The following is an 18,508-nucleotide window of genomic DNA, read 5'->3' on the forward strand; positions in this document are numbered from 1 at the left end:
AAGATACTTAAAAGAGAGATCGATGGCCTCTCTCAAGAAATTATGAGCTTAAGACATCATAGGAGTTATAAATACGGAGCTTAATCAAATATTTCAAAACCCCACGTCCCTCAAATCAACCATGACAAAAGAAAAGCATAATAAGCTTATAGAGAGATCGAAGCTTATTATGTTCTTAATAAGTAACAAGTTTTTTTTCTTTATTTTATTTTCTTGATAAAATTAGATACATGGACCATTTTACTCTATATCTCTGAAGCGATGTTTGGTTGGGAGGAGCGAATTATGGAGAAAATGAATTATAATTCAGTGAAAAAAATAAGATTGAAATAAAGTAGGAATACAAATTACATTGTTTGATAGGGAGGAATTGGAATTATTGAGAATGAGAAGAGAATGAGTGCATAAAGACTAAAATACCCTTAAGTAATAGTAATAAAAATGACAATTTAGTTATTTTCTTATATATATTTTTTTCTTGTGGTCTAATAAGACGAAGTCACTACTGAAGCACAACGAGTCAACGGAGTGTTAATCGGGACACCGGGTGCCACTTGACCACGAGGTCTTTGGCGAGTTATTAGTTAATAGTATATGAGGAGTTTATTTTCTAAAAAAGGGGCCAATTAATATTTCATTGTTTCACTCAAACAGGAGGCCATTGTTGTCTTTTTACCACTTTAAAGCTTACTCATAAATTTCCAAAAGCATCTTTCCGCCAGCTTCGAATAATCGCAGCTATTGATTTGCTCGTTTTCTGTACTCACAAACTCTCTCTCTCTCGCGGCGACGATCCTCCATCTCCGCCCCGCCGCACAAGAGGTAGGGTTTCGGCAATTGCTAAACTATCTCTTCTCCTTGTCAACGTCTCTTCTAAAACCTAGCCAGTAAGAACCCTCATACTTGGCATGTTTTTGTTTCATGTATTTTTTCTCTAGGGTTCATAAAGAAAAAAAGCCTTTAATAATTTACAAAAGTTGAATGTGAACGTATGGCTCTCGTTGAATGTAGTTTCTTTTATTCGTTTCCAGGCAGAGGCACAAAAAGAAAGTAAGGCTGACATGATGGATTACGGGGCGGCCGAACAAACCGGCTTCGCCTTTTACGGCGACGACCAAGAGGAAGATGAGCTCCAGTACGAGGAAGAGAACCAACCTGAGCTGTATTCAGGAGGTGGAGAAGATGCGGAACCACCGCCAATTTGCAGCGCGGATGATATTGCTGCAAGCCAAGAATTGAAGCATTCACTCAATGATTCTTCTTCTTCAGCTGGGTTAGTTTTCTTGGACCTTTTTTTTTTTTTTTTTTTTTAAATTTTAGAAAACAGTTTTCTTGGACCTTATTATTCCAGCTTGTTAAATTCTAATCCCACTTATCAAAATTGTAATAATTATAAATTGTTGCCAACTACCCATAGCTTTTAACCTCTTGCATTGGCTTGTAGAAGAATTGTCATGCACTTTTCTCAACTTTTTCAAATCCAAGTGTTTTCCTTGGGGAGAGGGATTGTTGTGTGTATGTGTGTTTGTTTGTTTATTTTATGTTTTTGGTGTTGCATATGGCAAAGAAATACAAGGATGGAATGATGAACAATACATTAACTGTTGCTTTTTTTGTGTGGTAGAAAGCTGTTTGTTGGAGGCATTGCTTGGGAGACGTCTGAAGGTATTATAGTCCATGTCATTTTGTTTTGTGTCTGTATTGCCATCTATATCTGTAGATGGGGATGGACGATTTTGTCCTTTGGTTACTTATAAGGAAAAAACATGTTATTGATTTGTCTGAAACGGTTTTTTTCTTTTACTCTGCAATTTATTATTTATTTATTTATTTATTTATTTATTTATTTATTTTTTATTTTTATCACCAGAGTATTCAGAAAGATTCTATATTTCTAAATATTTACAAAATTTAGCCCTTGAATATGCAATTATCATTTATTAATGTTTGCAGGATTTGAAAAAAAAAATAAAATTATGTAGTGCTAAACTAATTTTACCCCTTGCAGTGTGATCTTATATTGATATTTAGTTAGTCTGAAGTCTTCTTTGAATTGATGGATGAGTAAGAAACAATAGTCAACAACTTATAACATTTTTCTTTAGATCTAACAGAATATGACTACACTTACCAGTTAGTTTGCTTGAATATGTTAAATTATGAAGTTGCAGGTGGAAGGACAAAGTTTTTGATAGTGTATTTGCATTCTGGTACTGCACAAACACATGCATAGATGTAAAGGAAAACTACTTTTACCTTTGAGATGTAGTAGACTAATTCTTGGTTTCTTATTGATGCCTGCTGCTTTTATTGGGAAATTTCTGGTTTTGTGGCAATTGTGGGTGCAACATTAAAAGCCAATGCAAAAGAGAAAAACAGGTGGAATAAAAAATGAATATTACATGAGGCAAAAAGAATAAATGAATTAGGCAGAATGATGATAAGCCAAATAGAGTTCCCTCATTATATGTGGTACCTTAGTCATTAAGATATCTGTTCTGTTCTGAGATGGTTTTCATATTTTTCTCACTGTTTCTTGCACAAACTGCATTATATATCAGCTTATATGTCATGTAGTACAAATTTTCCTTTCCCAAGTCTCATTTGTATTTGGTGTTTTCCTTGCCAGAATCTTTTAGCAGGTATTTCAGCAAGTATGGAGAAATAGTTGATTCTGTAATAATGATGGATAAGGTTTCTGGAAGACCACGGGGTTTTGGATTTGTTACATTTGTTGATGCAGAGGTGGCAAGCAAGGTTTTGCAGGAAGAACATGTCATTGATGGTCGAGTGGTAAGATTTACCTTTGATAAAATTACCGTATGGCATTCCCCCACTTCTATAGCTTTCCCTCTTCTTATAGGTTGTGTACTTCTTTATTTGTGAGTTAGGTAGAAGTAAAGAGGACAGTACCTAGGGAGGACATGCCACTCAGAGGAGTTTCAAAAACAAAGAAAATATTTATTGGTGGTATTCCAATCTCTCTAACTGAAGGTAAAAACATTGCATATATTCATATCATTGTTCATTCTCTACAAAATTTAACCATGAATTATTTTAGGTGGATTGAAGGAATATTTCTCTTCATATGGTAATATTGTTGAATGCCAAATAATGCTGGATCACAATACTGGTCGGTCCAGAGGCTTTGGCTTTGTATCTTTTGATAATGAAGATGCTGTTGAAAAGGTTCTATGTGATGGACGCATGCATGAACTTAGTGGCAAACAAGTGAGTAATAGTGCCTTTGTACTTTCACTTTAGTAGTTTCTGTGTTTTGGGAAAAGGGAATGATTTATGCACTTTGATATGTGGCATCTCAGGTTGAAATTAAGAGGGCTGAGCCAAAAAGAGCTGGTATTGATCATCCAAGTGAAAGTAGAATGTCTCATGCTGGTGGTAGTAGTTTGAATCCGTATGGCAATTTTAACAATGTTGCAGAAGAATATGGTAGTGGATATGGTGGACAAATGAGCAAGGGTTATGGTGGGTTTGGTAGCTACGGTGCTTATGGCCACTACATGGGGAATTATGGCATGAACTCTGCAGCATTTTATGGTGGGTATGGTGGATATGGGTATGGATTTGGATTTGGTGGTGCTATGTATGGTGCTGCCGGATATGGAGGCAACAACTATGGGGCGGCTCCTGGTAATTATGGTGGTGCTAAAGGCCATGGCAGTGGGTATGATGGCAGCAAAGGCCATGGGAATGTTGGGTATGGTGCACCCAAGGGCCATGGCAGGGGGGGATATGGAAACAATGGCGCTGCAGGTGGAAGGTTCCATCCTTATAGGAAGTGAGACTTTTAATTTCTTTCCAATTCTAGTACCTGAATCTGAATCAGAGCTTTTAGTGAGGTAATAGTTATTGAGATGAAGTTTAACTTTGTTTTGACTAACCACTGGGTAGATGTATTAGTATTAGTATGTGATTTATGAGGAAAGTACCACTGTACACTCCCTCCCTTAGAACCTAATAATTTCATTAGTTTTGGGGGAAGAGGAAACCTCCTTTTTTTTTTTTTTTTTTTTTTTTTTNTTTTTTAATTTTTTTTTTATGGTGATTGAGAAAATCTCTTAACATTTCATGAATGATATTTGGTTGATCATTTGAATGAAGCATGTCTATTTTTAGCTTCCTGAAATTTAAATTATTATGATTTTTTGGCCACTCCACAGTCCACAGTGAGAATGGAAATGCTGCATTCTATGATCAGTAATTATATCCTTCAAAAGTTGTCTCAACGTCTAATTTCTCAATTTTTTTTTATTGTCTTTGGTAAATTCTTTTAATGGGGTGATGAATTATAAATTAACTCTTTATTAAACAGTGATAACAAACATTGAAATCTAGAAAATGATTTTTAAAAAATATTTTTATTTTTCTGTGTTTAGTTTTCGTTATAAAGTTAGTTTTTAATAAAATATTATTTATTTTAATGAATATAATAATTAATAATTATTTATTAAAATAAGTTATAAATTAAAATTTTATAATAGTTATAAAGATTAACAATAACTATAAATAAAAAATGTAAATAAATAAATTTTTTATTTATAAAGATTAATAATAGCTATAAATTAAAATTTAATGCGGTATACTTAAATAGAAATTTAGCATTACACTTAAAGACAATTCATTATTTTTATAAATGATTTATTTAATTAAAATCTCTTAAGATGTAAATATATAATATTAAGATAAATATATGGTGGCATCAATTAATTGGAATATGAGTGCATGTGATTGAATGTCGTGTTACAATGAATATACGCTTTCACCAACTAAAAATATGGGAGACACATGATAATTAATTACGACAAAATAAAGCAATCCTAATACCATGGACAAATGGTTCACAATCCACGGCATAGCTTGATGTATGTATATGTGTCTTATATTGTGAATTTTTGTATCTTTAAGAGTTATATCTTATATTATGAATTTATGTGTCTTGTGTTGTGAAATTCTGTGTCTATGAACAGAAATTATGTATCTAAATCAGATTTGAAAAATAAGTAAATATATAACATGTGCGTGTCTTGTGTTATGAAATTCTGTACCTTACAAGTACAAATTCTATATACCTTGTCGTTTTGATCAAGGGTCCAATGGTCCATAATACTATATAGACTTGATCCATGATATAAATTGTCCAAATAAAAGGGGTTGGCCTGCTCTTTATATTTTCTGTCAACTTTTTACTTTGGGAGCATGCAATAACAATATAATTTTAATATATTGCTTGTAAAATCTCAAACGAATAAGTACTTGTAGTAATTAAATGCGAGTTTACAAACTTGTACAACCCTATTCTTGGTATGTATAAACTATTAGGACACTGTATTCGGCATACTAGAAGTAGTCATTCTTTCTCCTTATATTATGACAATTACCATTATTACCCATCCTAACTAGAACTCTTTGTATTCTTATATCCTAACTAGAACTCTTTGTATTCTTATAAATAAATAATAGTATATCATTTCCAAAACTATTATTTTGTTCTTATCTGGTATTAGTATTTAGTAGACTTAAAAGATCTATGCTTGCCAACCCTATCGTCACCGTCATGACTCAGTGTCCTCTTCTCTTCTCATACCCCTGACTTAGTGTCCTATTCACCTCTTACCCATCCATAAATACCCTACAAACAGCCCATCTACCACTTTGTATCCATAAAACTTACATCCTCTAATTATTTATTTTGGAAGACCCAACCCAACTCGTTCATTCCATTTTTTCAAGGACAAAATCTCAGTGGTTACGTAGATGGCACATTCTCGTGTCCAGCTTCTTTTGTTAAGCTAGCCACCGGATGGATATTTCGTAGTAGCCAATACTAAGGCTCAAAATTGGGTACGTTAGGATACATCTATTTTGTCCATGCTCATCTAGTCTCTATACGATGAGGTTATGACTACTTTATGCGTAGTGTGTGTATATATAGTGCATATCCACATGAGAACATGTTGCTAAGGAAAAAATATAAGAACCAATTTCAATCGTTCATATAAAAAGTGTAATTTTTAACACTATAGAATGTAATTTTTAACAAATATAAAGTGTATTTCTTGATAAATCATAAAACCTAAACCGTAAATACTAAACCTTAACCAGTAAAAAGTGAACCCATAAACCAAATTAAAAAGTGAAATATTAAATCAAACTAAAAAAATTAAGTCATAAACTCTAAAAAGTTGTTCTAAGAATTTTCAAACTAGTCAAAAGTATACGTTATAGTGTTTAAAATTACACTTTTAAAGTTGAAAAAAATTACTAAAATATCATTATAATTTTTTCCTCATTGCTTTAAAACTATTAAATTTAACCAGATAAATTACTAAGATTGATTTTTAATTTTCTTTTGATCTGAAAATGAAGTTTCATGCCAACAACAATTCTTGAATCTGAACTCAAATACATTTATTTACAACTTTCAAAAGCATATCAACATGTTCAGACCTGTCACAAACTTGAACCCATATACATTTGGAACTAATAGAACTTATTTGATACTACCCAATACCCATAGGGTATATGCACCTGTCATGAAACCATTTAATATATTTTAAAAGCGAAAAGATAAATACAAATATATACACACATAATCAGGCACCAAATTTTCACTACTACATGAACTCATAAGAAGTATTATTATTTTTGTCTATCTAATCTTGTTTCAAACACGATTTGAACTCTTCTTATTATTAAATTAGAGTTTGTAAGGGAAGTATTCGGTATTACTCAACCAGTACGTACAGTTGCTATTCTAATTAAAATTCGTAGATAACACATTATATATGTTAATGCATTTCTGTAAAAAAACATTAAATTAAAATTCATTAAAAAACACATTATGTTAATGCATTTATGTTACAATGTAGTATGTAAATCCGCTAGACACACTAGTTGCACGCGATCGCTAAGCACACCACCAGTGCCTAGCAGGTACGTGCATGCTAGGTATGTAAATCAACCTCGACACCTTTTGTTGATATTATTTTTTCCTTTTTCTTTTCATTTATTTTCCAGTTCCCTCTCTAGAAAAATCTGACCAAAAAAAAAAAAAAAAAACCCACACCATTGTGGTTGTTCCACAACTAACATAGAGAGAGTTAGATTGCTGAAGATAGGTAATTAATTAAGATGCTAATGGATCGCCTGATGGGTGATTGAACCAAACCCTAGAACGAAGTCATGAAGAGCCCGACGACAACAAATGACCAATCAAAAACCTCGTCACTCTTAATTATGGATCTAGGGTTACACTTGCTTTACAGTAGACAGTAGCGACAGTGCAGACTGCATATGCAACACCTAAAAATCCGTAATCAATACTTTAACAAAGAAAAGGAATGGAAAAGCACAATCATTATATATATTGTTGCAATACGCACTTTCTCAAAACGAATTTCTTTTTTTTTTTTTTTTTGTCTTCTACCTACGAAAATACTCTAAAATCTCTCATTCATGCATGCTTTATTCCTTCAATTAACTTAACAAAAACTATTTTTTTCCCCCCTTTTTAATTGATCAACGGATCCAAAGTCCCACATGAGTTTTGCCAGTAAACCCTACTAGAAAAATTATTTTCAATAGACTCAATTTTGACTAAACCATTTCAGATAGACCTGCAAAATTTTAGTGTTAAAGCTAAAAAACTATGAATGTAACAATGATTGCATATGCAACTTATCACTACAAGACTCATAATCAAATCATTTCTTATGTGAATTCTGGTCAAAGAGATTGAGATATTGAGAAGGTAGTTTATTGACATATATATACAATTCACAAGGACAAACAACACACATTATATATATTAGATGAAGGATATATATAAGTACTGAAACACATTAAAGTAGCTGCAAGAAACATTCTCCAGAACTAATTACACATTTCTCAAAGAAGCTAAGCAAACTTTCACCCAAGGATTTGATAAATGTATGTATAACAAGGATGAAATCGAAGCACATTTACATATACTGCCATTTTAAGGAACCCAGGTTGAAGGATTCATGAGGATTTGGCTACATGGCACTGCAGAAAAAGACGACGACGACGAAGATGAAGACAGTGACAATGCCGGCATTGGTGGCAGCATGGATGGCATGATTTCATAGGTGGGAATTTGGAGATCATGATGAGAATATGGGATGGGGTTAGGGACAATGAAGTCATCTTGCTGTGCAATACCAGAAGATAATGAAGAAGATGACAAAACGAGATTCCCAGGAAGAAGCTTAGGGATTATAATGGGTTCATCCTCATGATGAAGAAGAGGGACCATCATTTCATTATCAAAATTATTGTTGTTGTACGAGGAAATTTGATAATGGTGATGATCTATGAGGTTTTGAGGTTGTGGGTATCCGAGAAACCATGTCGGATCAATTGAGGTTGTCTCCAGCTGCGGCAATGGAACCGAGGGCATAACTGGAAACACCAAATTGTTCATCTGATCTTCCGCTTGTAATTGCGCGGGGACATTAAGAACAACATTGTTGTTGTTTTGGATGAAATTAGGATTATTACTACTGGGAAGCTGCGAATAGAAAGTTTGGAAATTAGGGTTTGAAGAAACATTGGAGAGAATAGGCGCAGGTGAAGAGGGTAAATGATGAGAGAGACGGCCGCCATGAGAGATGAGCTTCTTCTTGATGCTTGAGTTCCAGAAATTCTTCACTTCATTGTCCGTTCTTCCCGGTAAATGCTTCGCTATCTGTGCCCACCTTCACCCAACACATACAATTGAAAACAAAATACAACATAAGACATTAATTAATCAAAATGACCTAGGTAGCAGCTAGCTAGGTATATATATATGTACCTGTTGCCCAGAATTCTATGGAGTTCAATGATAAGCGCAGCTTCCTGAGGAGAGAAACTCCCACGTTTCAAATCCGGTCTCAGGTAATTTATCCATCTCAATCTGCAGCTTTTCCCGCACCTCTGCAACCCTGCACAACTCAGATCTGGTTGTGAGTTTCTCTCGTCACCCAAAATAAGTCACAGTACAGAAATTGTCTGGCCTAACAATGGATCGGAGTAATAATTAAGGGCGGGGTGAATTGAAGAAAATATATAAATATATATATACCAGCAAGTTTAGGAAGGGTGCTCCAACAGCCATGGCCATAGTTGGAGATATAGTTGATGAGTTTCTCATCTTCCTCAGGTGACCAAAGCCCCCTCTTCACTTTCTGTTTGTTGCAGCAATTATGGTGTCCCATCTTGCTTAGCTTAGCTTGCTTGCTTTGATCAGATCACAAAGAATATATAATAAGAAGAATATATACTAATTTAAGAAGAATTGAAAAAGGCAGGCTTATCTAGCTGGAAAGTACGTAGTCCATGAAATCAAAGAAAAGATGGCAGAAATGAAGAAAACAGCGGGGTTCAAGCAAGTACGCCGATCCATCTGACATTTGTGACCCGACTGACCAGGGAATCTATGAATTTAACGTTAAAATTATGAGAGAGAGAGAGAGAGATGGGCCCTGCAGATTAATTTAGGGATTCTGGTAATTTTAAAGGAGTGTACAGTGGAAGATCAGATGGAACACAACAACTGATGTCTTATAAGTTTAACTATGCGATGTTTGGGGTACGAGTTGGCTATTCACCACGGGTCACCATGCATGCATACTTGGTGGGTCCTACCGTCTCGTCTCGGCACCCGGTAGTTTCTAAGGTATCAATTAACACTAATATCTTTCTTGTATGTATCGAATAAAGTGATAATAATTAATTACATCTGATGGGTCCTACCGCATCAACACCTAATATATAATTTCTGAGATATCGAACTATCAATTAACACTAATATCTTTTTTGTATCAAAGCAATAACAATTAATTAAACTCAGTGGGTCCTACAACCTCGACACCTGGTAGTTTCTAAGATATCAATTGACACTAATATCTTTTTGTATGGAAATAAGGACAATTAATTAAACTCAGTGGGTCCTATCATCTCGACACCTGGTAGTTTCTAAGATATTAATTGACACTAATATCTTTTTTACTAAAGTAATAAAGATTGATTACACCAATATATATATACCATTATAACTTTGTCATATGTATACACACCCACCTCGTGTAAGTGTTTGTGTTGTATTGTGGTGAGCTGAGTGGATTCCAGTTGAAGAATGACCGAGAAGACCTACTACGTCAGCTGAGTTGTCTTTTTGAAGAAAACCAGGAATTAATTAAGGATGCCAGTTAATTACCACATCGTTTTATTACAGATTGTAATCAAAATTATCCTCCTTTCTGTTTAATTGTAGTAAATAGGTCTCAACATGTTACGGAGTAGTTATTTTCTTAAAATAAAAAATATAATACACGCTTGATCCAATGGGTTATGTCGTTGGCAGTTTGATACCGCAAATTTTACTGTGGACCGCAATCCACCAAACATTATGGTTCAAGTGACAAAACGACGTCGTTTTGATTAATGAAAACATACGATAAAACTGCCTCTATTCTGCGCGCAACTGTAGTTCCTTTTCAACACAACTGTAGTTCCAGACGAATGAAACGGCCTCCGACAACTGCAGTAATAGTTCAACACAACTGTAGTATCATTTGAGATGAACTGTAGTATCAATTACAGAGATTTACGGGAGCCGTTTCTCCCACTTATTGAAACGACGTCGTTTTCTGACTTTGGTCAACGGTATAAGAACTGGTTTGATACTATGACTACCTTGATAGGCTAGCTAGCTCGAGTTTCAGTTGTTATATCGTGGACCATGGTCCAAAAACAGCATCGTTTCTTTAAGTAAAGAAACGACTGTCGTCACAGGTTAACGGAGTTCCGTAAATGAAACTACAGTTTATCTCAAATCATACTGTCTCACATTTATTTTTATATTATCAAATGAAACTGTAGTTATATTGAAATGTTGAAAGGAAACTGCAGTGTATATAAAATGAAACTTAATAATAATTTCACATATTTGAGTGTATATTGTTCAATGAAACTGTAGTTATATCGAAATGATACTGTAATTGTGTTGAAAGGAAACTGCACTGTATATAAAATGAAACTGAATAACAGTTTCACATATTTGAGTGTATAATGTCGAATGAAACTGTAGTTATTATATCGAAAAGAAACTCTAGTTGTGTTAAAATGAAACTGTACTGTATATAAAATGAAACTGAATATGTTACACACTTACAATAACATAGAGCTACTTTACTCCTAACGGCACGGACGAATGCCGTTTTTTTTAATGAAAAAAAGGGCACCATTTTAGACCATGGTCCATAATGCTTTGTGGTCGACAGTATAATAATTTGAGCTCGAGTTTAGTGGACGATATGACAGACCAAGCACAAACTCTGTAAACATCGAGAGTTAGGGCATTACAAGATATACTGAGCTATGGAGATCGAATGGATGATTATGAGAACTACCCAAACGTACGCTTTAATATCGGGTTTCCTTATTCTTAGTCCGTCAACATGTGCTCAACAGCTCAAGATACTTTCCTAAAATAGAGTGCTATAGTAATTTTTTTTTACCAGAAAGTCACTTCGTGCAACTAGACCACATGGTTATTTAGGAGTGTTATAGTAATTATGTCATGAATAGTGCTAGTTTCCTTCTACTTATTTTACCTTCTAGTGCTCACATTCTGATATGGCTATAAAACTTTTTTTTATTCATTGGCTAACGTGAATAAATCAACATTAATCACTCCTCCTTAAAAAAATCAATATACTTATTAATCAAATACAAAAAAAAAAAATTAATCATATATTGTCACGTAAGGAGATGAATATTAGGTGAAATTAGAAAATTAAAAAAAAAAAGTAGCATCCCAGCTTTCTCTTAAGTCGCAACCAACTAGGGGTGTCAATGTGGACAACCACACCCCATTATGCTTGCCCCACGACGGACTCAAAATTTTGCGAGGCTGGCTCACGAAGCCCACGTGTCAAATTTCTTTGGCCCCAAAAGCCACCCAGGCAGGTTGGCGGTCCTCGTGGGCTAACTAAATTTTTTTTAATTAAAGAAAAAAATATTTATATTACATTACATACTATATTTTAATATATTTATGATTTTGTCGGGAGCGAGTCTACCATAACGGATAGGAAAATGGTAGTATTATTGCTCGCAGCGCTAGGCCCAAAACGATACGTACAAACCCCGAGATAACACAAAACAGTGGCCCTAATAATAGTGGACTGGACTAGAAAAAATAATGTTACTGCTAGAAATCAAACTTTGACGTATGGATTAGAGTTTAGGACTTCAAACCACTAGACCAGTGGGATTGAATGAACCGAAAGATGATGATTTAAGAGGAGAGAATAATGTCTTATATAGTGTAGAGGACACAATTCTAGCTTATTTCATCTTTTGCCTGACACAATTCTTGATTGCACTGTTGCAAAGCTCACAAATGAATTTTTATAGTCTAAAAATATCATTTTACATCCTTTAATTTGTGAATCTTATAGAAAAACAATATTATGAAATTTGAATCTTTATGCATTTCAAAATTTTTGGTCTAATCACCTTGTTATTTAGTAAGAGAAATCATAAACTTTTATAATAGTGTGTTTTACCTGCATAATCTTATAAAATATTCTTCACTACAAGACTTAGCTAGGTTTCTCATTTAAGATCCAATGCAAATTCGTAATAACTATTTCCCTTACCAAGCAACTATCCTAGAAACCTTATATGATATTCTTGTTAATATCATTAATAAAGCGAAAGATCCAAGACCTAACCAACAAATTAAACACACTCTAGGTTTGTTAGATTATTAATTTCCCCATAGCAAGTAGCACTAGATTAAAACAATAATCAAATATAGTGTGGATTAAGGGATTATACCACTTTGTTGAATTATTCTAAAAACTCTCTCTTTCTACTATTTTTTACTTTACATTCTTTATTTGACACAATTCATATAACACACTCTTAAGCACATTTCCTAAACTCATTTACTTAATGAAAGCTTCAAACTGATTTCAAAAAGTCAAGTAAACGACTTCATTCTGTTGTGAGCACAATTTTGTGATTTATAAAAAGTTTATTCAACCGTCTCCCTTCTAAACTTTTAACTTGTCAATGACAAACAAGTGTCTGTATGCCAAGACCTTGTGATCTAGTGGCACCTGGTTGCACTCTCATATAGAAGGGGGTGGGTTTAAGCCTCGATATTTGACGCTTTGTGCTTCAATAGGTTGAGAAAGTAGTTGAACAGATACTGTATTGTAATAGAGTCAATAGTATTCAAAAAAAAAAGTGTGTGTATCATCCATATAGAAGTCATTAGATAGAGAAATATTCTTACTCAAAATATAATAAATTTAAATTTAGATCTCACCACTCCATTCTTATAATATGTGCATCAAGAAAAATGTGGAAAAAAAAATTAAAATTAGTAATATAATGTACTTAAGGACAATGCAATCATGGCTATTTGACATATCATGAACCACCTAATTATGATACCTTAGTGTAGTTCCAAGAGATATATGGTGCAAAAATTAATGATTATTATTCTAATTTGGTTTTATTTTGTTTGTCCCCTTCCAAATACAATTTTCAAACTGACCACACACAAAAAGGGATAGGCAGATGGTTGGCCGGTCAATATCAATTTTGAATCTAGATTTTGTTAAGGTTTATATATGTATAGCCTTAGCTTTTCTTCAATTATATTCTTAGTTTTCTTCGGTTTCTGTTATGTTTTTTGTGTAATCCAATTTTAATTCGATGATTACACTGATCAAACAATCATGTATAATCCTAAACTGTTTTTCTTATTGATTGCCAAAATTAAAACTTTTTTTAAAATCTCATTTTCACAATAATTATATTCCCCACCATCTACAAATACCTTTTTAAAACCATAGCTTTTGAAGTGCAATAATCAAATTGCAACCTATATTTCAATAAATATTTATTTAAAAAATCCTAATAATTTTTGGTAAAAATAGTTTCATGTCATCTAACATATTAAAAAAGAATTGTACGTCAATTTAATTGAAATACTATTAACTATTCTAACCCAATCTAAATTTTACATTAAGAGTTGATTTTGAAACTCGAAAAATATTTTTTTGGCTGAGAGTAAGAAAATTGACTTTTTCTCTTTCATTCATTTCTTAAAAAATAAACATAAATCTATTATAAATTTATTATTAATAAAATATTAATTTTTTTTGATAATGATAATAGTAATTGTAATACATAAATATCGTAATAATTTATTTTAACTACATTATTGATTCTTTGTAAAAAAAAAAATTAAGTAGTTTTATTTCGTAAAATGGTTTATTTATTATTACTTGAATAAATATTGATTATTATTTTTAAGACTTTTAAACTTTATCCTTGTACTTATATTATGATTTTATTTATACTAAAATGAAATTATAAATTAAAATATATATATATATATATATATATATATATATATATATATGATTAATTAGTTATACTTTTTTATGATTATATAAAAATATTATATTTTAACTTAAAAGTATTGCATTTCTCACGTAAGATTGCCCCACACAAGACCTACTCCGCATTTAATCTTTTCAGTTGCTATTTGCTAAAGTATTTCCAAAACTGTTAATAAGAAATAGGATAAATGCTATATATATTTTAGGGAAGTATTATTCTCATTCCATATCCTAATTATTATAAAAAAGAACCCAAAAAAAAATCACTAGCTACTTTCTTCTAGCAATGAAATTTATTCGTCAATGTAATAAAGTTTGTGTTGAATGATTTAAATTTCTCGCAATCCATCACTAATATAGTAATATTGATGACTCAATCACTATTAATTACCATACTCCAACATCTATCATTTTTTTCCTATTCTTTAATTATCATGTTATTAAAATCATAACATAACAGTTAATATAATAATATAATTGTAGATTATATATTTTTAATTAAATATTTATGAGTGTTAAATTATATGCATGTGTATATAATACATATATTATTTGTGTATATATAGCAATATATGTTGGTGTTAACTTTGTATTATAGATTTTTTTTTTGTAAATATAAATATATGAAAATTATTTACATTATTATTAAATAAAAATAAAAATTCTTTCTTTTTTCTTAATATTTTTCAAATATCATAATTTAAATTTATCACTTCAAGAAATTGTAAAATATAATTTGGATTAATTTTTTAATTATTTTAATTTATCGATATTTTAATATTAGTCTTTTTTTTTTGAAATAATATTTTAATATTAGTCATAAATTTTGCACACTGCACATACAAACTACTAGTATATTCTTAATAAACGTGAACTCTATTTTATAGCATATTAGATTATTAGTCCTAACATGTCTGATTGAATTTAAACAGGTGCCAATTTCACTATTAGTAAACCTAAATTTTACAACATATGGAGCTTCTTTTTCTTTCTTTTTTTCTTTTAATTTTTAAATTTTTTTTTACTACAAGTCACAAGGGATATGATGATGGGATAATCGGAATGACAAAGCAATCTCAGTTAAGTTGATTGGACAGATGATTTGGTAATCATAAGATTTTAAATATAACTCACGATTAGTTGTTAGTGACTTTCTTGGTTTAACTTAATTAATTATGGACAAACTAGATTAGTTTACGTCTTTCTGGTTATTATTTACTAGTTAATGGTCACAATATAAGCTTCACCTAATTAGAATACACATTCGGATAGTGAAAATGATTTTTTTTTTCCGTAAACCAGTAAACCAATAAAGATAATAGGAATGAATTTGAGTTGGGATGTAATTCTCATTTATGGTTAGAGAGTTGCGTTGAGTTTACAAATGTAAGTATTCACATAGTCCTTAGATCATTCAATTCATGCATGTGCTTTTACTGATTTGACATTATCTGTCTGCGCAAGCAAACATTTCATTTATCAAGCAACAGACAAATATATACAAAAGTCAAATTCATTACTGTATCAAGAGTCAAGACAGTCATTATACGGTGGACCATGGTCACAGAATAACACCGTTTCATTAAGTAAAATAAATGGCTGTCGTAAATTTGAACAGAGCTTCGTAAAAGATACCACAGTTCATCTCAAAAGATACAGTCTCACGTTTGTTTTTATATTATCAAATGAAACTGTAGTTGTACATGTGTTGAAAGGAAATTGCAGTGTATATGAAATGAAACTGAATAACAGTTTCACATATTTGAGTATATATTGTCCAATGAAACTGTAGTTATATCAAAATGATATTGTAATTGTGTTGAAAGAGAATTGGAGCGTATTATAAAAGGGGAAAATGATAAAAGTAGCCATAGTTATTATTATTATACAAGTACATGAATATGAAGCAAGACATGGGTCGCAGAACGTGGCCCCACACAGGGTTCAGGGTTGTGTGTTGTGGCCCGGGCATGGTACGGTGTTGATTGTTGATAATTCATGTTAGTGAATAGTGGCTCAGTTCGCAAAATTGTTTGTAGCACATACATACATTTCATGGCGTGGAGCCAAAAACCCAAAAGGTAGTTGACATTTAAAGGGGAAGGGCATTCAAAATCAGTTATGAATTATTTTACTGAGTTTCTTATTCGTTTGAAAAATTGTATTTCCCCACTGCAATTAATATACATTTGAGACCAGAATATATAGTACATGTTAGTATGTTACATACCATATGTCATTTCCAATTTATAGTGTCCTGTCATTATTGTCCTTATTATTTCCCAATTTTGTGGTGAGCCTGCAGGGTTAAAAAAGACCATCAACACTATTGCACACATACTATAAACCAATCATGGTCATATTTAATATTTTTGTATTTAACGACATTTTAACGATTTTGTTAAAGGATGATTAAAAATGATCATGTCACAATAATACTAGAACTAAATGAGAATGTTCTAATAAAAAAAAAACTAAAAATAGATTGTCACCTATAAATCTAGGACCAAAAATGAAATTCACTCGTATTTTTGCTAAAACTGTATTTTGAATCTCTAATTTGTTAACTCTTCGTAAAGCCACGCATTATTTTTACTATTCATTATTGTAAATGTTTCAATCTTACCGCATACACAAATATGGAAATGCTTTCATTCAAACTAGTCACTAAAAGCACATTTGATAATTACATTTTTAAAGTATTGTTTATTACCATTTTCTAGTACTCTGAAATATATATTATATTGCTTAGTGAAAATTGATATTCTCTTTAAATTTATGATGCATTATTTTTGTTGCAACCGAATTTGGTTTGTTTGTTTGTTTTTTTTTTTTTCTTCCAATTGCAATACATAAAAGTATTTAAAGAGTTAATTCCATTTTTTATCTTAAATTTCAAGGTGAAATTTTACTTTTAGTCTTTTTTTTAGAACATCACTTATTTAGTTCTAGTATTATTGTGACATGATCATTTTTGGTTCTCTGTCAACAAACATGTTTAAATGACGTTAAATATGAGGACATTAATTTCGATCTTTTAGACAATGTGAGTTGACTCGTTATATTATTTATTTATTTATTCATTTGTAAAAAAAAAAAATCTCTAATTCACAGCTAGCTAGAGTATCCTATCTTCTTCAATTGCAATCCGCGCCCCCGCAACATAGTCTCCACAACCTGAGTCTCCACAACAATAGAATGACACATAAATCTAGGACAAAAAAGAGAGAGAAGAAATTAACATTGATAACTGAATAGACTTAAATGCACACATATTTAACACTATTTAAATAGGTCTGTTGACAGAGGATTAAAAGTGGATAGTCATGCCACAATAATACTAAGACCAACAAATGATGTTTTGAAAAAAACAAAAAGACTAAAAGTGGAATTTCACATATAAATCTAAGATCGAAAATTGAATTAACTTGTATTAAAACTATAAAAATATAAATGATATATCATAAAATTTTTTCAAACAAAATATAAATAATAAGTATTAATAAAATTCAAATGAAAGTTTGTAAGAGCATCAATAATAGTAGAGTTTTTTTTTGTGATTTTTGAAGAGTTTTTGTAGGTGTGATTAGGAAAGAGAAAATGAGATGAGCGGAAAAAAAAATAAAACAAAACTTATTTTAAAAGAATAGTTGTTAGCCGCGTCTTACGCGCCCAGCGGGCGCGTGCAATACACACGCCTGACGCAGCTGGATGTGGCACGATTTCCCTTTGGAATCCGTGGCTGCCAATCACTGTTCCAAAAACCATTGTTTGCATGTCATTTTTTTCTTCTCTCACTTTGTTTCTCTTTCATCCATGTAGGCATTTATTGTACCAAAAACCTCAAAATGTTCACTACTAAGGCCTTCTCCAATAGTATAAATTCTGGTGTAGATTTTGAGGAGATTTTGTAAGTGTGATTAGGAAAGAGAGAATGAGGTGGAAGAAGAAAAAAAAACCAAAACAAAGGTGACCAAAAAAAATTAAAAAACTAAAAATATATATATATATATATATATATATATATATATATATATATATATATATATATATATATA

General features: G+C 31.7%; 2 protein-coding genes across 4 annotated transcripts; one reads left to right on the forward strand and one right to left on the reverse strand.

Annotated features, from left to right (window-relative positions):
* The first annotated feature begins 741 nt into the window (after positions 1-741).
* Positions 742-4,002, forward strand: LOC116021931 (heterogeneous nuclear ribonucleoprotein 1-like). Of its 3 annotated transcripts, none has more exons than XM_031262461.1 (7): positions 742-822; positions 1,032-1,273; positions 1,625-1,665; positions 2,630-2,793; positions 2,892-2,994; positions 3,062-3,231; positions 3,324-4,002. In XM_031262461.1, the coding sequence occupies exons 2-7, from the start codon at positions 1,062-1,064 to the stop codon at positions 3,801-3,803; spliced, it is 1,170 nt and encodes a 389-aa protein (XP_031118321.1). In that variant the 5' UTR covers positions 742-822; positions 1,032-1,061; the 3' UTR covers positions 3,804-4,002. The 3 variants fall into 3 exon arrangements, with proteins under 3 accessions (XP_031118321.1, XP_031118323.1, XP_031118324.1); XM_031262463.1 differs by having other exon boundaries at positions 745-887; XM_031262464.1 differs by lacking the exon at positions 742-822 and adding an exon at positions 863-887 and having other exon boundaries at positions 1,036-1,273.
* Positions 4,003-7,999: 3,997 nt separating this feature from the next.
* Positions 8,000-9,239, reverse strand: LOC116023643 (transcription factor MYB26). The gene is made up of 3 exons (XM_031264644.1): positions 9,107-9,239; positions 8,837-8,966; positions 8,000-8,738 (listed from the first exon to the last, which is right to left on the reverse strand). Exons 1-3 carry the CDS (start codon positions 9,237-9,239, stop codon positions 8,000-8,002), a joined length of 1,002 nt encoding a protein of 333 aa, XP_031120504.1.
* Between the last annotated feature and the right edge of the window lie 9,269 nt (positions 9,240-18,508).

This window comes from Ipomoea triloba, chromosome 6 (genome assembly GCF_003576645.1).
Source record: "Ipomoea triloba cultivar NCNSP0323 chromosome 6, ASM357664v1".
Classification (NCBI taxonomy): domain Eukaryota; kingdom Viridiplantae; phylum Streptophyta; class Magnoliopsida; order Solanales; family Convolvulaceae; genus Ipomoea; species Ipomoea triloba.